Source organism: Peromyscus leucopus, chromosome 2 (genome assembly GCF_004664715.2).
Source record: "Peromyscus leucopus breed LL Stock chromosome 2, UCI_PerLeu_2.1, whole genome shotgun sequence".
Classification (NCBI taxonomy): Eukaryota; Metazoa; Chordata; class Mammalia; order Rodentia; family Cricetidae; genus Peromyscus; species Peromyscus leucopus.
The window spans coordinates 47304442-47327160 of NC_051064.1; the positions used below are offsets into that span (position 1 = coordinate 47304442).

The following is a 22719-nucleotide window of genomic DNA, read 5'->3' on the forward strand; positions in this document are numbered from 1 at the left end:
AAAATTACATAGCACAGGTAATGGAGAAGTCTGTGCAGATCAGGTAATTAGCCCTGGTTTCCAGGGTAGTTTCCTGGCCCTCTGGGATCCCTCTCTCTGTGTCTCTTAGCACACCCGGGAGCCCTTTTCTGGGGTATCTCTTGGGGTTTGTTGAGTGGGAGTGGTTATTTAACACTGTCCTCATTAACTCAGCCACCAAGTCACCCTCAGTCTTGGGTTCACTGTATGGGGGAAGGGATTTGTAACTCATAACAGACCTTCAGTTCTCTGATGGCTGATGGCCAGTTGCAGCGGAGTGGATTCAGCTGTCTCTGCATGTTGTCCATGAACAAACAACTGAACAAACGTGGGTGGCAACAGAACCCACAGGGGGCAAATTTTTTAAAGGAAGAGGACCTTAGAATGCCTATCTGTATTAAAGTACTCAGTATAATCTACATCAGAGCCCTGGCTGTCTTCAAGTTTCTCCCTGTGACTGGTGATTCTGCCTCTGGACATCCCAAAAAAAGAACTCACAGGACAGTCAGGAGTAAGCCAAGAATGTTGCTGATTCTTGAGAAAGAACACTAAACATGAGATGCTGTCATAGTTGAGAACATGGGTTTTAAAGCTGGGTTAACTTCGGGCCACAAGGTGCTCCAAATGTGTTACATATTTTTATGAAATACTGTGCAAGTTACTTACTGCTTTTGAGTCTTAGTTTTCTCATATGAGAAATGGCAATCATATTCTAAGCCTTTCCATAATTTCCAGGTTAATGACAATGTACAATCGAAGCAGTATGTATTAGAAAATGGCAGCTTTACTGCCATGCCTTCTCAACTGGCAAGTTCTTAGAGCCAAACAGTTTATCAGAGCCCACGGGTCAATCTTGTAGCCAGAGCTTTGGAAGTACTTGCCCGTTCACAAGGCTATTTGGGGAAAAGAGGATTCTACTGTTGGCAGTGATTAGCCTGTAAAACAGAAACAAAGCCAACAGCCATAGACATGCTTTGACAGCACTTAACCCTCCTTCCGAGTATAATCCAAGCCTCCTTGCTTAGCACTGGCTATAGTGAGTAGACTGTCCTGGGTGTAACTAGTGGGCTCCATTCCTGCTTGTCTAGCTAACCTGCACTCGCCTTCTGCTGAGGTTAACTAATCTGACACTGAACACGGGCAGATCTAGTGCTCAGTTTTCTGGAAATCAAGTGGGAGACCCTGACAAGTGGCAGTTACTCTAAAGATTTAAGTTCTCTCCTTGAAGCCATGAGTCGCTCTGACTCCTGGAGTTTTCCAAAGATTTGGGAGACTCCCTGAAGGATTTGTGATCCTCATCACATCAACAAAGACTGACAAGGCCTGTAAATCTGCTGAGTCTACAAGTCTGTGTTACTATTCTGCAGACATTGTTCATTAATTGTCTAGCAATTTCCATGAGTATGGTTGATAGTTGGGGAGCGGGGAGGGGTGTAAAAGAAGAGGGGAGAAGAAAAGAGGAAAGGAGAGCCAACCAACACAGACATACCTTCAGCACCTGTTATGCCCCAGGTTCTAATGTGATCCCTCACTCACCCGCCATGTTGCCTCATTTGATTCTTAAAACAGCCTCATGAGGTCTGAATTAGAACCTTGGTTTACAAACAGAGCAATGGAAATTTAGAGATAACAGCACACAGCAGCTTGTAAGCAGCAGACTGAGCTGATTGAAGCCAAACAGTACTTTCACTGTACTGCAAATACATCCCATCCCCACACATCCTGTCTGGTCCCTGTCGTGTGGATTTATTCTTAAGTTTGAAAATACAAGGGGCAACATAAAAAATGAAAGGTTAAAATTTGAATGTTAATCATAAATTTAACTTCTCAAATGCTGAGTCTGAGATATTTTTTTTAGCCGTGTACGTATTTTATTTATTTATTTAATTTTGCCATGATACTTTGGAAAATGATGAAATCATATGTAGGAACTGAACGTGTCCATGGTGGCACATGCCTCTGATCCTAGCACTTGGAGAAGGCAGGAAGATCAGGAGTTCCAGGCCAGTCTGGGATGCATAAGTTCCTTACTAGCCCGACCTACATAGTGAGGCTCTGTTTCAAAAATCTAAAGGTGGCAGATGTAGTCCATTGGTGGAATGTGTGACTAATATCCTGAGTTGGATCTCCAGCACTGAGAGAGAGAGAGAGAGAGAGAGAGAGAGAGAGAGAGAGAGAGAGAGAGAGAGAGAGAGAGGGAGGTAGCCCCATGAAAAGGTTGGTCAAAGGGTTACAACTATTTCTACACTGTACTTAGAAAAATATGCAGAATGGCTTAGAATAACTAGACGGCTGGGCATTACATAAACGGCTCAAGGACATGGACTCTGTCTGCTTTGCTCTCTGGGTAACCGAAGCAGGACCTGATCCCAAGAATACACACACTAAACACTCACTGAATGGATGAGCGAATGAATAATAGCCAATTGGCAGTCACAGGCCATTGCGGACCAAAGGATGAGTTGGTCTGTGGCCAGTCTCAGAATGGACACAGGACATTTGCAGAACCCAAATGCATTTTCCAGACATCTCAGTGCTGATTTTTGTTTTTATTTTTCTAAAGGAGCAAAAGTCAAAGCCAATCATTTTTGAATTAAAAAACAAAACTAAACAAACCAGACTTATTAAATTTTCTCTATCCTAATCCTCCTAAAACTATTGGTTGAGAAGCTCCCAGCATGTGAACTAATGATACATCCATATAGACTTTCGGCCACTCTTGCTCAAATGACTCCTAAATTACGTACCAGCTGTATAGTCCAGAGAAAGTCCCTTAGGCTCCTGGCTACTAAAATGCAATAGTCACTCCACTGAGCTGTTGCAAGAACTAAGTAAGATTGGCAGTGGCAGCTACGTGTAAGCATTTAGCAGGCTCTGCAGACACGAATTTGCTTTCCCTGTAACTTTTACTAATCTTCCCTGCTGACTCCCATTTATTCTAAAACTGTCGATGTCGGTGAGATCACGTAATTGTGTCTTACACACTCTTATTCCACCTTTACAAAGACGTTTTCAAAACACATGAGTCAGAGGGTTCTAACTCTTTGTCTGAGTATCAGATCTACAATGTTCAATCCTGTTATATAACAGAAAAGCAGGGAAGCTGGAACTAGACCAGAGGAGACATTTTTGTAATTAGGCAACAGTATTTCTTTTAAGTCTATGGCTTTCTGTTTTCTGTTTTGGTTATATCTTTAAAAGAGGTAGAATCAAAGGGAGGCGTCCTTGCTTCTGCAGTTACTGCTGTTCTGAAGGCTTCAACTGAGACATCTGCTGGGTTTCTATCAAAGCAGGCCAGACGAGAGTTCAAGGGAGAGTGGAGGGGACTGTGGTTTACAAGGAACCACGTGTGTTCATGCCCCATCTGAAAAAGCTTGACTTCTGCCATCACGGGCTCCTAGTTAAACGTGAATCTCGCAACAGATGAAAGGCCTGCTTTCTTCCGTGTTTCAGTGGTGGAGATCAACAGCTGTTTATATCCTTCAGTACCTAACCAAGGGTGAAGCCTTCACATCTGTCAGTGCTTTCAGGTTCTACTTCCTTGGATCACAGTGGGAAGGAGGTTAAGTTTGAACCCTGCTCAGTTCCCACGCAGGAACACTGCCATGAGCCCAGGAGTCTAACTCTAAGCAGATCTCCCGTTCTCATCCTCCCAGATCTCTTGTTTGCCTAAAGCTCTTTGATTTTATCCTGATACACATCTTGATCATTTCTCTGAGAATGACTCATAACAGCACAAGATGAAAAGGGAGAAAGTAGGTTGGACCTAGAGGGAGGCTGAAGGGGAGACAGTGGAGCGCACTGGAGAAAGTGTTCCTAAAACAGGATCTTTTCAAAGAAAGCACCAATGCACTCCCAACATGACATGTTAGAAAAGCTCGAGAATGAAGCCAGGCAGTAGAGAGCTTGCCTCGCAACCTGAGAACTGATTGTGATCTATTTGTAAACACAAAACAAAACAAACAAAAAACCCAGAGTGATGGCAGATGCTTATAATCCCAGTGCTGCGGAAGCAGATATGGGTGAATACTTGAAGCTCATTGGCCAAGCCAGCCTGCTCTAACTGGTGAATTCCAGGTCAAGAGAGATCTTATATTAAACAAAGTGGGGAAGGAGAGAGTATGGGTGACTATACTACGGTGAGAAGCAGATTGTTTCTCAGGAAAGAAAAGCATTATGAATGATCACAGTAGAAGGAAGAGAGGTAGGGCTTTCAAAACTGAAGGTTCATAAGGAATTCAGTGGGAAAAAGACAACTCAAGCAATGGACAAAAGACAGGCGTGGGTGTCTTAGGGTTACCTTTGCTGTGATGAAACACCAGGACCAAAGTAACTTAGGGAGGAAAGGGTTTATTTGGCTTACTTTATTCCACATCACTGTTCACCATGGAAGGAAGTCAGGACAGGAACTCATACAGGGCAGGAACCTGGAGGCAAGAGTTCATGCAGAGTCCCATAGAGAGGTGCTGCTTGCTGGCTTCCTCAGCTCTTTTTCTTCTTTAAAGATTTATTTATTTTATATTTATATTTACATGTATGGGTATTTTGCCTGCATGCATATGCAGATATATAAAATTTCTGCACAACATGCATGCTTGGTGCCATGAATACCCTGAAACAGCCAGTTGTGAGCTGCCATGTAGGTGCTGGGAACTGAACCTAGGTCCTCTGGAAGAGAAGCCAGTGCTCTTAACTGCTGAGCCATCTCTCCAGTACCTCAGCTGTTTTCTCATAGAACCCAGGACCACCAGTCCAGGGGTGACCCCACCCACATGAGCTGGGCCTGCCTACATCAATCACTAGTTAAGAAAATGCCCCACAGCTTGTCTACAGCTGATCTGATGAAGATAATTTCTTAATTGAAATACCGTCCTCTCAGATGACTGGTTTGTGTCAAGTTGACATAAAACTACCCAGCATGGCGGGCATTTCTCAACAGAAGACATGTAAGCAACAGACAGGCATAGGAGAAAAGAAGACAAAAGGTATTATGTATGCAATCAGTAGATATCCAAATGGATGCCTGAGTAAAGAAAATTTGGCATACATACATAATGGAATGTTTTTCAGTCTTAAAAAGAAGGAAATCAGGCCTGGAGAGAAAGAGCTCAGTGGTTGAGAGCTCCTGCGGAGAACTTGGGTTCTGTTAATCAGAATCTACATGGCAGCTCACAACCACCCATAACTCCAGTTCTTGGGCATCTGTCCTTCTCTTCTGGTCTCTTTGGACTCCTGCACACATATGGTGCACATAAACTCATGCAGGCTCATACACATACACATAGAATAAGTAAGTCTTAAAGGCAATCTTAGCTAGGTGTGATGACACGTGTTTATGATCCTATCACTTGGAAGGCTGAAGCAGTCTAAGCCAACTAGGGCTGTATAGTGAGTTCTAGGTCAACCTGGCTCACACATGGAAACTTGTCTGTACCTCGTTCTCATTCTCTCTCTCTCTCTCTCCCTCTCTCTCTCTCCAGTCATTTGTAATAATATGAATCTTCTTCTCCTCCTCCTCCTCCTCATTATTATTATTATTATTATTATTATTATTATTATTGGCAGGGCTACAGGATCAAACCCAGGGCCGTGGCCATGCTAGGCAAGTATCCCCCCATTGAAGTATACTCCCAGCCCTCATCCAAGATCAGGGATCTGCATTTTGAACAGAAGGCCCAGGTAATGTTGATGAGTCTAATCTATATAGGTTAATGTTTCCTTAAAATTAAAAAGTGCTAGCTGGGCGTGGTGGCTCAAGAATTTAATTCCAGCACTCAGAAGTGGAGCAGGCAGATCTCTGTGAGTTGGAGGCCAGCCTTGCCTACTGTCAAGTGCCAAGCAGCCAGAGCTACATAGAGAGACCCTGTCTAAACAAACAAACAAGTGATAAATGCTAATAAATTCCATTTTAAAAAGAAAGTGTCACATCAAACGTGGAAACACACGTACTGAAAAATCTTTTCTTGGAGCTAGCAGGTACAGATACTTTCCCACAAGCCCAATAACCTGGTTCTATCGTGGAATGCACGAGGTTGAAGGAGAGAGCCAGTTCTTGCAAGTTGTCCTCTGACCTCTACACATATACCTGGCATGCACACTACACACATGCAGACAGATAAAGTATTTAAAACAAAAACACTTTAGCTGGGAGGTGATGGAGCACACCTTTAATCCCAGCACTTGGGAGGCTGAGGCAGGCGGTTCTCTGTGAGTTTGAGGCCAAGCTGGTCTACAGAGTGAGTTTCAGGACACCAGGACTGTTTCAAAGAGAAACCCTGTCTCAAAACCCCTCCTCCCCCCAAAAAGAAACAAACAAAAAAACCAAACAAACCCCAAAACACACTTTAAAGTACTCTTCTTGGAAATTCATAAAATGTACATTGACAGACTACCCTGTGCCGAAAGGAAAACACTCAGCTTCCTCAGAATTTCCCAAACTGATTTTTTCTCAGGAGGAATCCAGCTAAGATTCCTCAGAACATCAATGCTGAGGAGCAAAGAAACAGAGAATTCAGTTTGTGTAGAAAATGATGAAGGAAATGCCTAGAAAAGAAAGCAATTGTATTTTCTATGGGGAACACGGAGACAACCACTACTCCCCAGAACAAAGTCTAAAACCACCTCTGATGTTCTGCTCCCCAAACAGATGTCTGGGAGCTGTCACCCTCTCAAGTAACCCAAGGGTGTTATACTGAGATATTTGGTCTGCAACTCAATGTGGCAATGGCTACTGCCAGCCAGCAGGAGTGTGCAGAGTTCAAAGCCTCCAGAAGCCAACACCAGAAGGATGATGCCTTATCATTATTGTATGTTCTGCATGTGATATTAACTGTTGCTTCTGAAAAAGAAAATCCATCCCAGCACAAGTAGCCTGCCTCTAGTAGTAAAATGAAAGTTCATGAAGATAAGAATGAAGGATTTCCCACCCTCTGGAGATGTGAAACACCTGCCCAGGGGAGTTTCCGGGAAACTCCTAGTTAATACTGCATACCTCACTTCCTTTCTGGTAACAAGGGACAGGAGAGGGAAGTATGAGGGGACTAGACAGTTAAGGCAAAGCCAGTATCCTGACAAACTGGTTAATGTGTTGAATACTTCAAGATGCACCATACTGCACCAACCAATTTATGTACTTTTTTTCTAGTATGAACCTAATAACTTCCATACATCTCTTCTCAACTTAGGGACACCTCACCATCTACAATGATTTCAACAGAATTCATCACGTGCGTTCATCATATGCCTCTATCTCAGCTCTCCCAGTAGTACAATATTTACTCATCTTAGAAGTGTTTCTGAGGGCCTAGGCAGACTCCCAGCACTGTGCTAAGCACTGGAGACCTGGCAATGGGAACAAGCGTTCTCTTGTTCCTACTTAGCCTTGGATATAAAGCAATGAATTCCATAGCCAGCCTGTCTGTCCGTACATGGGAATCCAATAGCTAGCAGTGCAAAGAAGAAGGAAAAGCTGAGTCCAAACCCTTATGTTTTATGGTTGATAGCCCAAAACAAGTCCAAATACCTGCATTTCAAATGGTCCAGTCTGTCTAGCAGTTAACAGTTAAGAGTACAACCTACAACTGCAGTAATCTGTGATTAGAGGAGAGGCAAATGCCAGGATTTTTATTTCCCCAGGATATGAACCCTTGTGTGCTTGTTTCCTGAATAATCTGTAGATTCCCATAATGTGACTTTTAATCATGAAAGATTAATACCAACAGTAGTCATACCCCAATCAATACAACCTTGCATTGTTAATTAGCCAAAAACTAAAAACCTTACCAGACTGAGTAGATTTGGAGTCTAGCCCTAAGAAAGCCAAGAAGATCCTATCTAACATTTTCCAGATACTCCCAAGCATGTGGAATGTATACCACTAGAGTCCACAAAATCACAAATAGACAGACCACAAATGACCTCTGTCCATTTCAATCAGATATATATTTCAGATATACAGCTGACGGAATTTGAGGAAACATTGACATGGGTGCTATCTAGTATTCAAAGACAGTGTAAGACTGCCATTATGAAAACTTTATCAGCTCAGGATGGAATAGGACAAAACATTTTAAAAAAAAAAAAAAGCAAAAAACACACAATCAAATTTCGAGGCCCATTGTGCACTCACCAACACACGTTGGAAATATGTCCTCGTTGTTGATCTGGACTTCAATCCAATCCATAAGCAGGTTCATGTACTGGGGAGCCGGTAGTGCAGTTGGCTTCTTATACTTGAGGTCATCCTGCCACCGATACTCATATTTGGGACCCCCTGACATCACAGGGCAGGTCTGCTCAGTGCAGAACTCACAGATGGTGCCATAGATGAGGTTGATGCGATTGAAGAAGTCCACCACATGCACAGCCACCCAGTCATTCTGGTCCTCCCCGCTGGGCAGCTGCACGGCTGCTCTCAGGTCCACACCTGAGTTGAGGGATGCCTGAGCTCGTTTATGCAGCTCAAACCTCTGTGTGCCAGGTTCAAATTTCCTCTTGGGCCGGAAGGTTTTGTCCTTGTTGAACACTTGCTTCAGGGCTATGGACATGGTCTCCTCCTTGTCTTCCTTCCTTTTGCAGGAAGTGAAAAGGCACTTGGGACTTTTCAGTGAGAGATCACAACCCAACAAAGTTTTCCACTGCCAGCCCTCAGGCCCCAGTCTTGCAGCCTATAGTTTTCCTCTATTTTAAATGGCTCCTTCTATCTTCCTCTTGAATGATCTCCAAGGGAACCTCATGTTCCTTCCTAAAGACAAAAAAGAAGAGGGAACTTGTGAGTCCTCAGCGTGCATGTAAGAACTAACAAAGGAGCAGGCAGCAGTGGTGCATGCCTTTAATCCCAGCACTCAGGAGGCAGAGCCAGGTGGATCTCTGTGAGTTCAAGGCCAGCCTGGTTTACAGAGCGAGATCGAGGACAGGCACCAAAACTACACAGAGAAACCGTGTCTCGAAAAACCACACACACAAAAGAACTAACAAAGGCTTAGGAGAATTTGCACCTTGCATTACTGGCTGTGATTGGTCCCTCTGGGTCTCAGTATGTGAATGTGGAGGTTAAGCTATTGCCTTGCCAGCTGCACTGGTACTGTGAGCTACACAAACAACTAAGGAAGAAGAGATGCTACCCGCCTCCTTTTCTTTGTGGTCCCTGTCAAATCTCTGCTGCTCTTCTCTGTGTGATCCTCAGCTAGGGGCTTTCCCAGGGTGCCAAGGAAGGGTGTGTTGGCCAGTGATTCAATCCTATTGCAACTCTAATCCTTTTTCAAGACTAATGGGTAGGCATAGATTGTCTCTGAGTTCCCAAATAGAGATGATAGGATCAGGCGGCTAAAAGGAACCGGAAGTCTGCATCTGTTCAATTTGTAAGAAGTGATGAAAGCGGTCAACTTAAGCCCTGTATGGGTCATGTGTAATGCAGGAGAGAAGGCTGGACCGCTGAGTAGAGAGAGGGGAGAGGGGAATGAAATGAACAAGGGGGGGCAAAGAGGAGGGAGAAGAATAGGAGGGGGATAGGGAGAGGAGGAAGAGGAAGAGAAGGGAAGGAGGGTAAAGGAGAGGAGGAGGAAGAGGAGGGAAGGATGGAAAGGGAGAGGAGAGGAGAAGGAGGAGGGAAGGAGGCCGCTGCAACAGCGGCTACTGAAACAGAGAAACAGAGCACACCTCAGGTTGCCATGGGGAGAAGAACACCGGGGAGAAAGCGGCAGGAAGAAGGGAAGGTGGCTCCTTCAGTTCCACACAATCTCGGAAATGGTCCCGACACTCCGGAAGCTTAGCTACACTTGGTACCTTTGGGATACAGTCGTTCTTCCAGGATTGCTCGAATAATCCCTGATTTTAATGCTGCTGACTTGAAGTCAGTAGTTCCTTTGCAGGGAGCCCTGACTCTGACGGCAGTTGTCACCTCTACAGGGCACAGCCTTTAAGTTCCTAATGGCACTCCCAGGAGCCCTTTGGAACGGGGCTGTTCAACAGAACTTGCTCTGGCAATGGACATGTTAGATATACTTGTGGTCCAATGTGACACCCTCTATCAACATGAGACGCTGAGTACTTGGCTATAGATGGTGTGACTCAGGAACCGAACTTTATAACTTATCTTACTTTAATTAACTTGAATTTATTTATCCATACATGTCTAGTGGCTGCCACAAGGGACAGTGAAGCCTTGAAATCCCAATGTTGTCCATTATTCCATTTGACTTTCAGAACTCTGGGAAGACTTAGAGATTCATGGAAGAGCATACACTCACAGAAAGTGTCACTCTTCACAGATCTCTACATGACAGAATTACTGGCTTGATAACATCCTGTAGCGAGCAGGAGGAACTGGATATTATTATATTTGGCACCAAATTTGGTTTGTTGGCCCCTTGTGATGTCACTTTCCACATGGCCCCATACTCTGAACTATGATGTATTTCATCCTGCTTTTCTTACTGGTTCATGAAGCTCCCTACCCAGAGGTCTGTCCCTGTTCTGTCCTATACACACATTCCCCAGAGGCTGCCAATAAAGCTTGGGTTGAGGTGAAGGCTGTCCTGTGGCCTTGACACAAAAGATGATAATGGGTCTGCCTGGACTGAACCACTACAAAGTAAGCCCAGAGCTGAGGCCAGCCTCAGAACAGCCAGCACAAAATCTGTTACAGAGAATTGGTGGATGAGCTCTCTGAACTGCTTTACTAACACCCAGAAGGGGTTCTGCCACCCCCACACGTGAACAGGGCTTGGTTAAGTCATTGACACAGGAATATCTGAAGTATCTTTTCAAACTTTTAAATTAGCATGCACAGTCTTCATCATGGCATTTTCCAAACAAAATTAGTTTCTGCTAATTCTTCCTGAGAGCTCGGATTCCCTCTCACAAATTTTGCTTTTTGCTCAGCACAGCCATGGTCTTGCTACCATGTGCTTCTTCCTGTCTCGCCCACAGCCCAGTACTCCCATCCCCTCCCTTCTCCCTCCCTTTTCCTAATAGCTTTTCCCTGGAATGCCACATCTGGGAAATGGAACTTTTTTCTCATTCTTTTGTGGCATTAAGCATACACTCCCTGCTCCCACAAAAAGATCCAAGTGGAAAAGATCACATGACACTCTGCCTGAGATCTTCTATGAAGTCATACTCCAGGGTACTCTGGACTGTCAACTACATGGATATCAACATGAAAGTCTTCAAACTCTAGGGTGTGAACAGGTGCAATCTCTTTTTAAATGAAAACCTTTTGGGGGGCTGGGTTATAAGCTAGGTGGCAGAGCACTTACCCAGAATGCATGAGGCAGTAGATTCAACTCCAGTGCCATGGGGGGGGGGAGGGAAAGGTAGGAGAGGGTAGGAAGGAGGAAGAGAAGATGGAAGGTGGGCTCCTTGAAGATTTAGTTTGCCTGAAAGGAGCCTGAAGAGACCTGAACCTTTAAAAGGTCATTACCACAATAAATGCATGAGTGAGAAGTTGGGAAAATGGAGAAGCAACAGTGAGACTTTCTTCTTCTTTTTCCTCACTAAATCAACAGCCGCTCCTCTCTGCAGCACAGCAGTGACAGGTGGCCCCCTCCCTTGAGCAAAGAAGACTGGCTGATAATGAGGGGCCCGTCAACTCCCATGGTCCTTAGAGCCATGCTCTTCCAATTCTATGACCTGCAGTACCTCTGATTCTGCTGCTTGTGCGGCCTGTAGTGCCCATTTGATGGGCACCATGTGCCAGGCTCTTATGGACACCATCAACAGATGTGTCTAACATCCCAGATGGAAACATGAGTAAGAACTTTCTCAGCCAGGCAGCAGTGGTACACCCCTTTCGTCCCAGCACTCGGGAGGCAGAAGCAGGCATATCTCTGAGTCTGAGCTCTACAGAGTGACTTCCAGCAAAGCCAAGGCTACACAGAGAAAACCTGTCTCAAACCCCACCCCCAAAGAACTTTCTCATTAAATCCCAAGTGATTGGCACAAACATCAAAAAATAGTCAAACCTTGCTAGAATTTTGGTTATTTTTTTTCTTTATTCTAATGATACTTAAGTAACAGATTTCCGTTTCTTTGACTGGAGGGACATTTATCCTAAACTTCAGTCAGGTTTAAAATCACTATCTTGGGGTTGGGGAGATGGATCATCCAGTAAGAGTGCTTTCTAAGCAAGCATGAAGTCCTTAGCTTAGATCTCCAACATTCACTTAAAAGTCAGGGTGTGGTCAAGGGCATGAGTGACCCTACCTAGTGCTTCAAGGGTAGGGAGATGGGGAGTAAGGAAGTAACAGGAAGATTTCTGGGGGCTTGTTTGCCAAAAAAATAAGGAGCTCCAGATTCTGAGTGACTGATGGAAAGCAGGAGCTGACTTTTCCTGTTGCCTGTATAAAGGCATACATGGATGTGTAAATTCTCCCTCCCACCACCCCTCAGATTTTGCCTTCTTGGCAGCTTCGGTGAAAGTGAAGCTTTTTTTTTTTCCCCAAGACAAGATTTCTCTATACAGCTCTGGCTGTCCTGGAACTCACTCTGTAGACCAACCAGGCTGGCCTGCCTCTGCCTCCTGAGTGCTGGGATCAAAGGCATGCACCACCACTGCCTGGCTAAAGAGAAGCATCTTTAGAATGTTTATTTCTCAAGTAAGTTCTTGAGTCAGACGCTTGTGATTTAACTCCACTCTGCCCTGGACCCTTCACTAACCTCCCTAGTTCTCAACTCTTTTCTCTGTCCCTGAGATGTACATGATGTTTCCTCACTGCAGCTGTTTTACAATCCCATGGACGTCTTCAGGTACAGGTCAGGCACCTCCCATCGAGGATCAAAGGGAGCACAGAGCACGTGGCAGTACTAGCCCCATTGGACAGGAGTGCTGGTCTCCTGGCACCCACTCCACATTATCACACAGGCTGATGTGCTCAGACACGGGAATGTCTCTGCTGCTTCGGTTTCTCATTTGCAGTGGAGTTACTTTGAGGAGAGTGCCAGTCGGCCAGGTGAGGTTCCCATATATAAAGACAAGGGGAACTGGGATGGATGAGAAAAGATCCACCACTCCTCAGAAGGCTAAACGTGTGCCCTTCTATGTGTTTGTCAAGGTGTCAGAGCTATGTTGGTGGAGAGACCCGAAAGAGTTCTAAAGTAAAAAGGCCAGGGTGGATGCACCTGGCCCTCCTTTCCAGCCCCTGTCCCTATGGAGACCCTGCTCATAGTGAATTCTTCATCGATTCAATGGTTGCAGCTAGTCAGGCTTCTGACCTCAGTTATTCAGGAAACTGGCCTGAGGACCGAAAGCTCTGGGCCAGCCTGAGTAACTTAGCAAGTGCCTGTCTTAACAATATTTTATAAAACAAATGAAAGGCTGGAGATAGAACTCAGTGGTGGGGCACTTTACCAACAAGACCTAGGTTCAGTCCGTTGTACCGTTATTAAAAACCAGACAAGACTCTCAAAGTGCTTATCGCATGTTAGCATGGAGACCCAAGGTTATGTTTAAATACAGGTAGACGCTTCAAGTTTGCACTTCAGACAGGCCCCAAATGACATCGGGATCTACTGATCCATAAACAGAGATTATACTGAGTATCAAAACCTGATCTACACAAGGGGGTGTGTTAAAAATGAAGATTCTCTGGCTTTACCCTAGACCAGTAGATCTAATCTGCAATTTTACAACATCTCAAAAATAAACGCTTGAAGCCCTAGGTAGGGCAGATGACTGGCTGGACAACTGAAGGGCTGAAGACATAAACTTGTTCTTGTGATTTTGTCAACAGTAGGTTTCATAAATAGAGTCTGTGGTTGACGGTGCATGTATTGAGGAAGAGTGAGAAGAGCCCGCTGTTTTCAACTCAACTGTTTTGCCTGTGGGGGTGGGGCTGGTGGGGGTTCTGATGTGGGTGGATCTGGATAGCAGAGCACCAAGCACCTCCAGGCCTCAGGGAAAACCGTTGTGTGATACACACGGAGAGTGGCTACTGCCACGACGGCTGCATGCCAGAAGTTTCTTCGGCTGATAATGACATAGTGGTTATTCGCTGTCTTTGTCTAGTGTCCAGAAAAAAAAGAACAAGCCATAAATTTGGAGCCCTGGATAGAAACACTACGAAAACTCTGTTATGAATAGCATCCATTATAATGCTGGTTTTCAATAACTATTTGAAGCCAATCTTTCATTTAATTGAAAAACATTTACTAAGGCCCCTTTATTCAGCAGACACAGGACTAGGTACCAAGATTGCAGAATTAATTAAAATTTGGCCTCTGTGAGGACCTCACAATGTGGTGTTCAGTATGCGGTCAGTCTGAACTTTTGCTTTTCATGCTCCAAAGTCTAGCACATGAATGTGGACACAGATGCCATTCCTTCCGTGTGTCGCTTGAGTTAGAAATGAAAAAGGCACAAGGTCTTTGGAAAGAGAAAAACAGAAATCCAAACACACAGCATAAACTGACAGCAGCTCCATGTGTTCCCCATATTTTCTGCTTAATAGATCAACTTTAGCAATAAAAAAAAAATGCACAATGAAAATATGTGGAGAGAACTCTGCCGGGCTCTGAGGGAATGTTGACAAGGTAACTAAGCAACGCTGGCAGGCATTGGTGAAGGAAGTTCTTATTTTTCTTTTCCTATTGATGTCTTCTGCCTCATTAGTTGAAAAATCAGAGTCCTTGCCAGGGATAAAGGAAGAAATGAAACAACTCCCGCACTGACTCCGGGGAAATGCATCTTCTGCGGCAGCGACCACCTCTAAGAGGTCATCATAGTGAGGCAGAGGGTGACAGGGACAGAAAGAGCTGTTAACAGAAAGACTAATGTTAACTGTCGGAAGTATGTGGTGGGGGACAAGTCCAAAATGTCATCTTTGGGCTGGAGGACATCTCTGGGCAGGACAATTGACTACAGAAAAGCCACAAGAAAAATGACCCCCCCAAACATCCCACACAAAGGAGGTACAATCTGGCCCCTGCCTTGCTGGGTTCCAAGAAGCTGGAATGGTGTCAGGCACAGACTTCCTAAAAGGTTTGTTGAACACATGAGTAAACAACAGTGAATGAAACCACTTTGCACTAAACCAGAATCACAAAAGCTAAACCAAATTGTAGCTCCTAAGCTGAGTCATTTGGGGATTTGACCTCGGCCTTAGGAAGCTCAGCCCATGACCGAATCTGAATATACCAGTTACTCAGGGATGTTCTATAGTGACATGCCAGTCTCCTACAGGGACAGGACACCAGGCCACTTCCCTTTCTGATGGGCTCCTCCAGTCCTCAGTGCTATTTCAAATTCTAGTCTCAGAATTACAGAACAAGTCTGGTGTCATCTACCAGTATATTTTCCTCTCTGTGGCTGGGATAGTCTACAGAACTACTGCTGTTACACTGTGAATAGTGAATAAATTAGGTTTTAAGAGGTGGTGTATGTCATGGCCCGGGTGGTGGTGGCGCACACCTTTAATCCCAGTACTCCAGAGGCAGAGGCAGTTGGATCTCTGTGAGTTGGAGGGCAGCTTGATCTACAGAGTAAATTCCAGGACAGCTAGGGCTACAAAGAGGAACTCTATCTCGAAAAACAACAAACAAACAAACAAACAAACAAAAAAGAGGTGGTGTGTGTGTGTGTGTGTGTGTGTGTGTGTGTGTGTGTGTACATGTGTGTGCCTGTGTGCTTGGAGGTCAGAGGAGGATGTCAGTGTCCTGCTTTATCCTGTTCCTTCTTATTTGAGAGCGTTTTTCACTGAACCTGGAATGACGCTGTCAACCAGCACACCTCAGAGCTCCTCCAGTGGGCTAGAGATCCATACATCATACTGCTTTGATTTGAGTGTTCTAGCTGTGTTTTTTGATTTCTGTAATAAGATACCGTAACCAAGGCAACTTGTAAAAGAAAGTAGGTACTGGGGCTTACAGTTTCAGAGGGTCCATGGCAGCAGGCAGGCAGGCATGGTGCTGGAGCAGTAGCTGAGAGCTCCCATCTTCAGACATAACCACAAGGCAGAGAGAGAGAGGAGAGAGAGAGGGGGGGAGGGGAGGGGGAGAGGGGGAGGGGGAGGGAGAGGGAGAGGGAGAGAGGGAGAGAGAGAGAGAGGCGGAGGGTGGGGGAGTAGGGGAAAGATAGCAAAAGTGTTTTTGAAACTCAAAGGCCTGCCCCTCAGCAACAAACCTGCTCCAACAAGGCCATACCGGCTCATCCTTCCCAAACAATTCTACCAAAAGGGGATCAAGTATTCAAATATATGAGCTGACGGGGGCCATTCTCATCCATACCACCACAAAGAGTTCTGGGGACTTGAACTCAGGTCCTTATACCTGCACAGCAAGTATTCTTATTTCCTGAACCACGCCCTGTGCATTTATAAATAAAATTGACGCCATCTGCTGTTCGGAGGCACCTCCAAAGGATGTGCCGGCTGATTCCTTCCTACCAACTTTTATGTATCGTGCACTCCTGTACTCTGCACACAACACCAACAAATTGGACATTCCTGCTTGAGAAGGAGCTTCGCTACCTACATCCCCGCTCCCAACACACCTTCTCAGCTCGGAGATGCGTCATCCGTGCATGCTTTTAGATTGGGTGAGAGAAACGGTGCTGCCTCGCTGTGATCTTCAAAGACACACGTAACTTTAGAAACCAGCGCTTCTAAACACAGGCGAAATCAGTAAGAGCGGGTGCAGCCTTTCTGTATAAACCTGTCCCATGACTCTCACTGCCCATCATCCTTAGCTCTTCAATGGCCATTCATACTCCTTGATATTTCATCTGTTTATTTATTTAGCCACCAGTACAGATATTCTAGCATTAAAAGTTGAATATCTCACAAATAAAAGCATCCCATGCCAGCCTCGATGGAGTGGATCCATGCAGGGCAGGTGGCTTAGAAACAACCCACCCATAATGATCCAAATGATTCACCATTCCCCAGACTTAGAAACAGCACTGTTCAGAAGAGGATCCAGTGCTGGAAAGAGAAGGAGTGGGATATAAGGAGAAGAGGTTCAACACACTACACATCATAGTCCACAGAAGGAAGACAGAATTTTATCTACATGTTTTCTTAAATAAAGGCCTTGTGGGTAGCAAGTGTGGGGTGGTTGGGATTCCCAGAAATGAGGAAGATGGGGAACCTTTGGTTGGCTTGATCCAACTTATCCCAGTTTTAAGAATGAGTAGTGAAGGAAAATCACGGCAGAAGCTCAGCTGGCCAATTAGATTTTATAAAAGATTATCTGATGATTTTATTTTATTTTTATGTTTGTATTTTTTTTTTATTTTGTTTTTGAGACAGGATCTCACTCTGTAGCTCTGACTGGTCTTGAACTCAGAGATCTACCTGCCTCTACCTCCCAAGTTCTAGGATTAAAGGAGTTCACCACTATGCCCAGCACAGGTTTTTTATTTGTTTGCTTGTCTAATGCATAGGAGTGCTGCTTTTTTATCCTTTGTCTGCACACCAGAAGATGGCATCAGATCCCAAGAGTCTGCAGTTGTAGATGGTTGTGAGCCCACATGTGGGTGCTGGGAATTGAAGTCAGGACCCCTGGAAGAGCAGCCAGTGCTCCTAACTGCTGAACCATCTCTCCTGGCCCTAATGGTTTTGTTATCATTTTGAAGAAAAGAGAAAAAGACAAAAGTTTCAAGTTGGTAAAACCTGTTATATTATTTCCACATCTTTCAGTTCTCAGGAAAATACTCATTTTGTGGCTTTAAAAAAACATGATTTTTAGCCGGGCGGTGGTGGCGCACGCCTTTAATCCCAGCACTCGGGAGGCAGAGCCAGGTGGATCTCCGTGAGTTCGAGGCCAGCCTGGGCTACCAAGTGAGTTCCAGGAAAGGCGCAAAGCTACACAAGAGAAACCCTGTCTCGAAAAACCAAAAAAAAAAAAAAAAAAAAAAAAAAAAAAACCGTGATTTTTAAGACACGGTATCTACGTTAGGCAAGGTGGGAGGAAAACAGATGAGTATGGCATGAAAGGTAAAGGTAATATAATGGCTGAAATAAAAAATTAAGGTAGGCAAAAATATGTAAGCATTTTTACATTTTAAATTAGAGGTATTTAGCGAGTAGCGTGACAATTCAGAACCTCCTACAGATGAGGTGGAGCTCATTGTCAACTATCATTTCTCTCTTTGTCTTTGAAACAAGGAATGACAGATGTTTCTTGGAGAAGTATTACTTTAAAGCAAAAACGTTCAGACTTAAGAAAGCCAGTTCCTGTAACTGTCAACGGGCGTCTGTACCCTTAGCCATCCTAAGTGAATTTGAGTCTCAGAGGCTGGAAAAATTTTATTCCTGGCTTGAGGGGAGTTGATGTGTGACATCTGGAACCACTGCAAGAGATCTTTGAAGCGGGGTAGAGAAGCCACAGAGGGCGGGAAGACTGGAAATTGGAAAAAGCAGTTCTCATTTTCAAGAGAGCACAATGTTCATCTGGAAAGGGCAGAGGAGGGTTAAAGCTGAGAGCATCCCCAGGCAGAGTTTCAAACAGGGTTCAAAGAGGTCAAAGCCACAGCTTCTGCAGGTTGGTGGGAGACTTCCACAAGGTGTGTTCACTGTGTGCCCAAACTGTGGTCCACCTAATACACGCATTCTGGCACCATTAGGAGTAACAATGATGTATCACTGTATCAAAAGGTTTAACATTCATGGTAGTGGATTTAGCACATAACAGGTACTTTTAAAAAGTGGTTACTGCTATCATTTGATTCACATCATGATGCACATTTTAATACAAAGTCTGGTTCTTACAGACGCAAACAGACCTAGGAGTCTATCTTAGGATCTGAAAATTCTATTCTACCAAATCACATATCAGTGAGTAGAAGGGTCAGCCGGCATTGATTGAGGACTTACTGGCTTATTAATATTCACAATCCAATGCACAGGTCTTATTATTAGTCCTGTTTTCTACTTTAAAAAAATGGAAAGACATAATATACAAACTCTGTTGCACAAGCCAGGTGTAGTGATAGACTTTTAATTCTAGCCCTTGGAGGCAGAGACAGTGAGTGACCTCTGTGAATACACTTCCTGTTCTATATAGTTCCAGGCCAGCCAGGGCCACACTGTAGAAACAACAATAGAAAGCCACAGGTCTTTGCCCCACAAGCCAGTGAATGGTTCCAAAACAAAGAGAGCAGAGGTGTCTGAATGAGCAGGCAGAAGCAGGTGGAGCCCTGCATGGTGTCCTAGGATGCACAGAGGGAGCTGAAGTCCTGAACATTATTGGTCCTGAGTCAGCTGGCTACATCTCTGGACGAGGTGTCTTTATAAGCCTCTGTCCTGCCTTCCTTAAAGACAATGGTGGTTATCTTTCAAGGTATTGTGAAAATTAAGAGCTACTGTCTGTGGAAGCTTAAATGCATGGAAAATGGCTTATGGCTGGCACAGTGACTGGTATTAAAGGGTATTAGACCCAGCACTCTGGAGTGATATGTGTCACAAAAGGTGCTTTGGTGCCATGCAGGTGTGTTCCAGGAACGGCAGGGAGGCCATGGGGACCCTGGAGAGGATCAAAGAAAGGAATCACATGATTCCTTCTCACTTGATTTGGGTGGGCTTTTAATTATCAGAACAAAGCAAAGAGTATTAATCTGAGCAATATAACCTCAATATTCTCCAATGTTTCAAATACTTTTATGGGACTAGAGATGTGGTTTAGTTAAGAGCATATACTACTCTTGCAGAGAACCTAGGTTCAGTTCCTAACACCCAAAGCAGCAGGTTAGCTCACAACCACCTGTCACTCCAGCTCCAGAGGAATCTGGCACCCTCTGGCCAGCTCTGGTACTTGTGGTATACATAAACTCATGGGCATACAGATATGCACATACATTAAAATATATATATATATATATATATATATATATGCTCTCATTGTGAGGGCATTTCCATACATTTTGTCTATAATAAAATCGAGTGCACATAGTTTGTCTCTTGAATTTGGGTATAGCAGAGCAAATTATACATGTCATGTCCTCCCTCTAATCCTCCAAAAACACTTCAGAGTTTAACCTTTTCACACAGAAAACTTTAAAATGATGTGCACTGTACATAATTGTTCAGCACAACCCAGCTGCAATCTCCTGTTCTAGCAGGGACAACTCCCTACATTGTTCACGAAGTTTCTGTGTTATTGGAAAGGAGACTGTGCTGGAGGAAAGGGCCACAGCCTTAGAAACAGGAGACAAGAGACAGCGGCCAGCTCTGCACTCTCCTAGATCAAACAGGTAGGAAGCAGATAAGCCTGAGTGAAAAGGGACACAAATAATTCATGGGCTATCTACTCTAGCCTCCTGAACATGTCCAAAACAAGTAAAAACAAGGAAGAAAATGGAGTCCTACATATAACTGCCAACCCTATAACAATCACAAAGGGGAGGGGATGGGGGGCACCAACCCCAATTTCAGAGCCACAGAGATGTGGGCTTGCATCCATGCTTTGTCTGTGGACTAGTTACTCGCTTGGTTACATGAGGTACCGACACCCGTATCACGGTGTGTCTTGGGGACAGAGGAGGCAAGGTGAGTAAAGGCAGGCAAGCGACAAGTATTAAATATATTGACCCAGATGTCTCACATTACCAGGTCTCAAGCTTCAAGATATGTAGGAGCCCCAGACATCATCTGGTCTGTTCTTTGACTTAACCCCTGTGAGACTTCATCATCTCGGCCTTCAATGTACCAAGCTTGGACTGTGCTGTGGGGCAGCATCATTTGCTCACTTGAGGTTTTTATGAAGAAGAATTTCCCCTAAAAGCCGACTACTAGACTACCCCTGTCCTAGAGTTACCTCAGGGAAGAAGAAGACACTGTTTAATTGCTAACTATGAGAATAATAAGCTAGGCATGCTCAGCTGACTCAGCCTTACTTTTCTTCCTCTTGAGAAGTGTCTACCTTCAGGAAGTAGGCTATTTCTTGCTGCCCAATTCCCTGACACTTGAATGGAAGAGGCCACTTTCTCTACCACTGCAAGGAGAAATACAGGTACATTTGGGCTTTGGGTTCACAGGCCTGTCAGCTACAGATCTGGGGCTGTATTTTCCACTTGACTTCTTTAGTCTCTGTTGCTGTGATAAACATGGCCAACCATGACCAAGAAAGGGTTTCTTTGGCTTACAGGTTACAGTCCGTCATCGGAGGAAGCTAAGGGAGGAACTCTGAGGCAGGAACTGAAGCGGACAGCTGAGGAACGCTGCTCCCTGACTTGCTTCCTGTGACTTGCACAGTTACCTTCCTTATATAATCCAGGACCACAAGCCCAGGGTTGGCGCCCCCTATAGCGACTGGCAGTTAAGGAAATGACCCACAGACCGATCTGACGGAGGCAGCTCCTCAGTGGAGGCTCCTTCTTTGCAGGTGTGTCAAACTGGAAACTAACGCTAACTATGGCACTGCGTTTCTATAACAAAGTTGAGGTCAAGTGTGTTGGTGCACATCTGTAATCCAAGCCCTGAGGTGGCTGAGGCAGCATGATTGAGAGTTCAAGGGTAGTCTGGGCTACATAGTCCTTGTTGTGCCCCCCCCCAAAAGGGTATTTTGGGTTTTTTTTAATTGGTGGTGGTGGTTAGTTTTATAAGACTGGGAAGGTCTCCTTTTGTTGTTCTGTAGTTTAATTTAACATCTGCTTTTCTTATCAACGTCCTCGAAGCCAGGTAGAAAGCATTTCTTTGTTTATTGGGGGCCCTGGAGACTCGGTGTGAAGCTGTGCAGACTGACTTGTCCACACCAAGTTAGCTGTTTTTCAGCAGAGACCTGTGGCAAAACTCAGGGAGGACTTTACATCATAACTTCCTCGTCTGTGGAAGCTGGGTCGCCACACGATAGGAAGCACAGTTTTCTCATGAGTTTTCTTTGTTGAGAGACGACCTGGTCACAGGGTGCATTTATCCCAGAGGCTGCCCAGCTGCCAGCACTCTGGGCGGGAATTACCCAGAGCAGAGTACATCTCATTTGTGAGTCAGCTCCAGGTCTCACAGGCCCAGGCTCTAGTTATGTGACCTCTGTCCAGCAACCTGATACCAGAAGGGAAGTGTTCTCCACAGGGACTGGGAAAACCTTCCAGCCCTCCAGGTAAAGCAGCTCTTTTGCTTTGCCTCAGTTTTCTCAAAACTCTCTTTCTCAGCTCCAGTCATGGTGAAGAAGTAGGAGGACAGAGGCAGAGAAAGAGGAAGAGATGGCCGGTGCATGCTGCTCGTTTGTGGCCGGCAGCATCTGGTCCACTGCACGTATCCACCCACCCTCAGCATCTGGTCCGCTCGCTCACTCATGACTTTACATTCCACTATGCGCTCCACTTCCTGCGGCCAGTCACTCCTTAGATAACTCCAGCACAAGTACTTTACACAGGACAGCAAAATAGAACTCAGGAGCCCTTTGTGGTTAAACCATTTATCTGAACAATCGCTGATCAAGTACCAGGCAGATAAACAGTTCTCTCTCCCACCAAGAGAAGAACCATGCTCCCATACTCATGATTCACAATCTACAAAAGAAACCCTTTCAGAAAACAGAGACCTCTTGCAAAGGTCAGCAGCAGGGTCACTGGACATGCTGTTTTCCAGGTCAGTGTAAACAGCTGACATATTTTCATGTTGCAACAGCCGGTAAGAAGTCAACCCCTCCGGACAAGCGCACAGCTCTAAGACTTGAAAAATATAGGATAAGGGCTGGGAGATGGCTCCGTGGCTAAGAACATGTACAAGCATGAGGACCTTGGTCTGGATCTCCCGAACCTGTGTAAAA

General features: G+C 44.9%; 1 protein-coding gene across 2 annotated transcripts in view; it reads right to left on the bottom strand.

The window, feature by feature from the left end:
• Mob3b (MOB kinase activator 3B) overlaps window positions 1-22719 on the bottom strand; it is a 184703-nt gene that overhangs the window by 101524 nt on the left and 60460 nt on the right. For both annotated transcript variants that reach the window (XM_028878497.2, XM_037202494.1), the window contains exon 2: window positions 8147-8761. In XM_028878497.2, the coding sequence (XP_028734330.1) occupies window positions 8147-8564 (418 nt within the window). In that variant the 5' untranslated portion in view covers window positions 8565-8761. The remainder of the gene's footprint in view (window positions 1-8146; window positions 8762-22719) is intronic.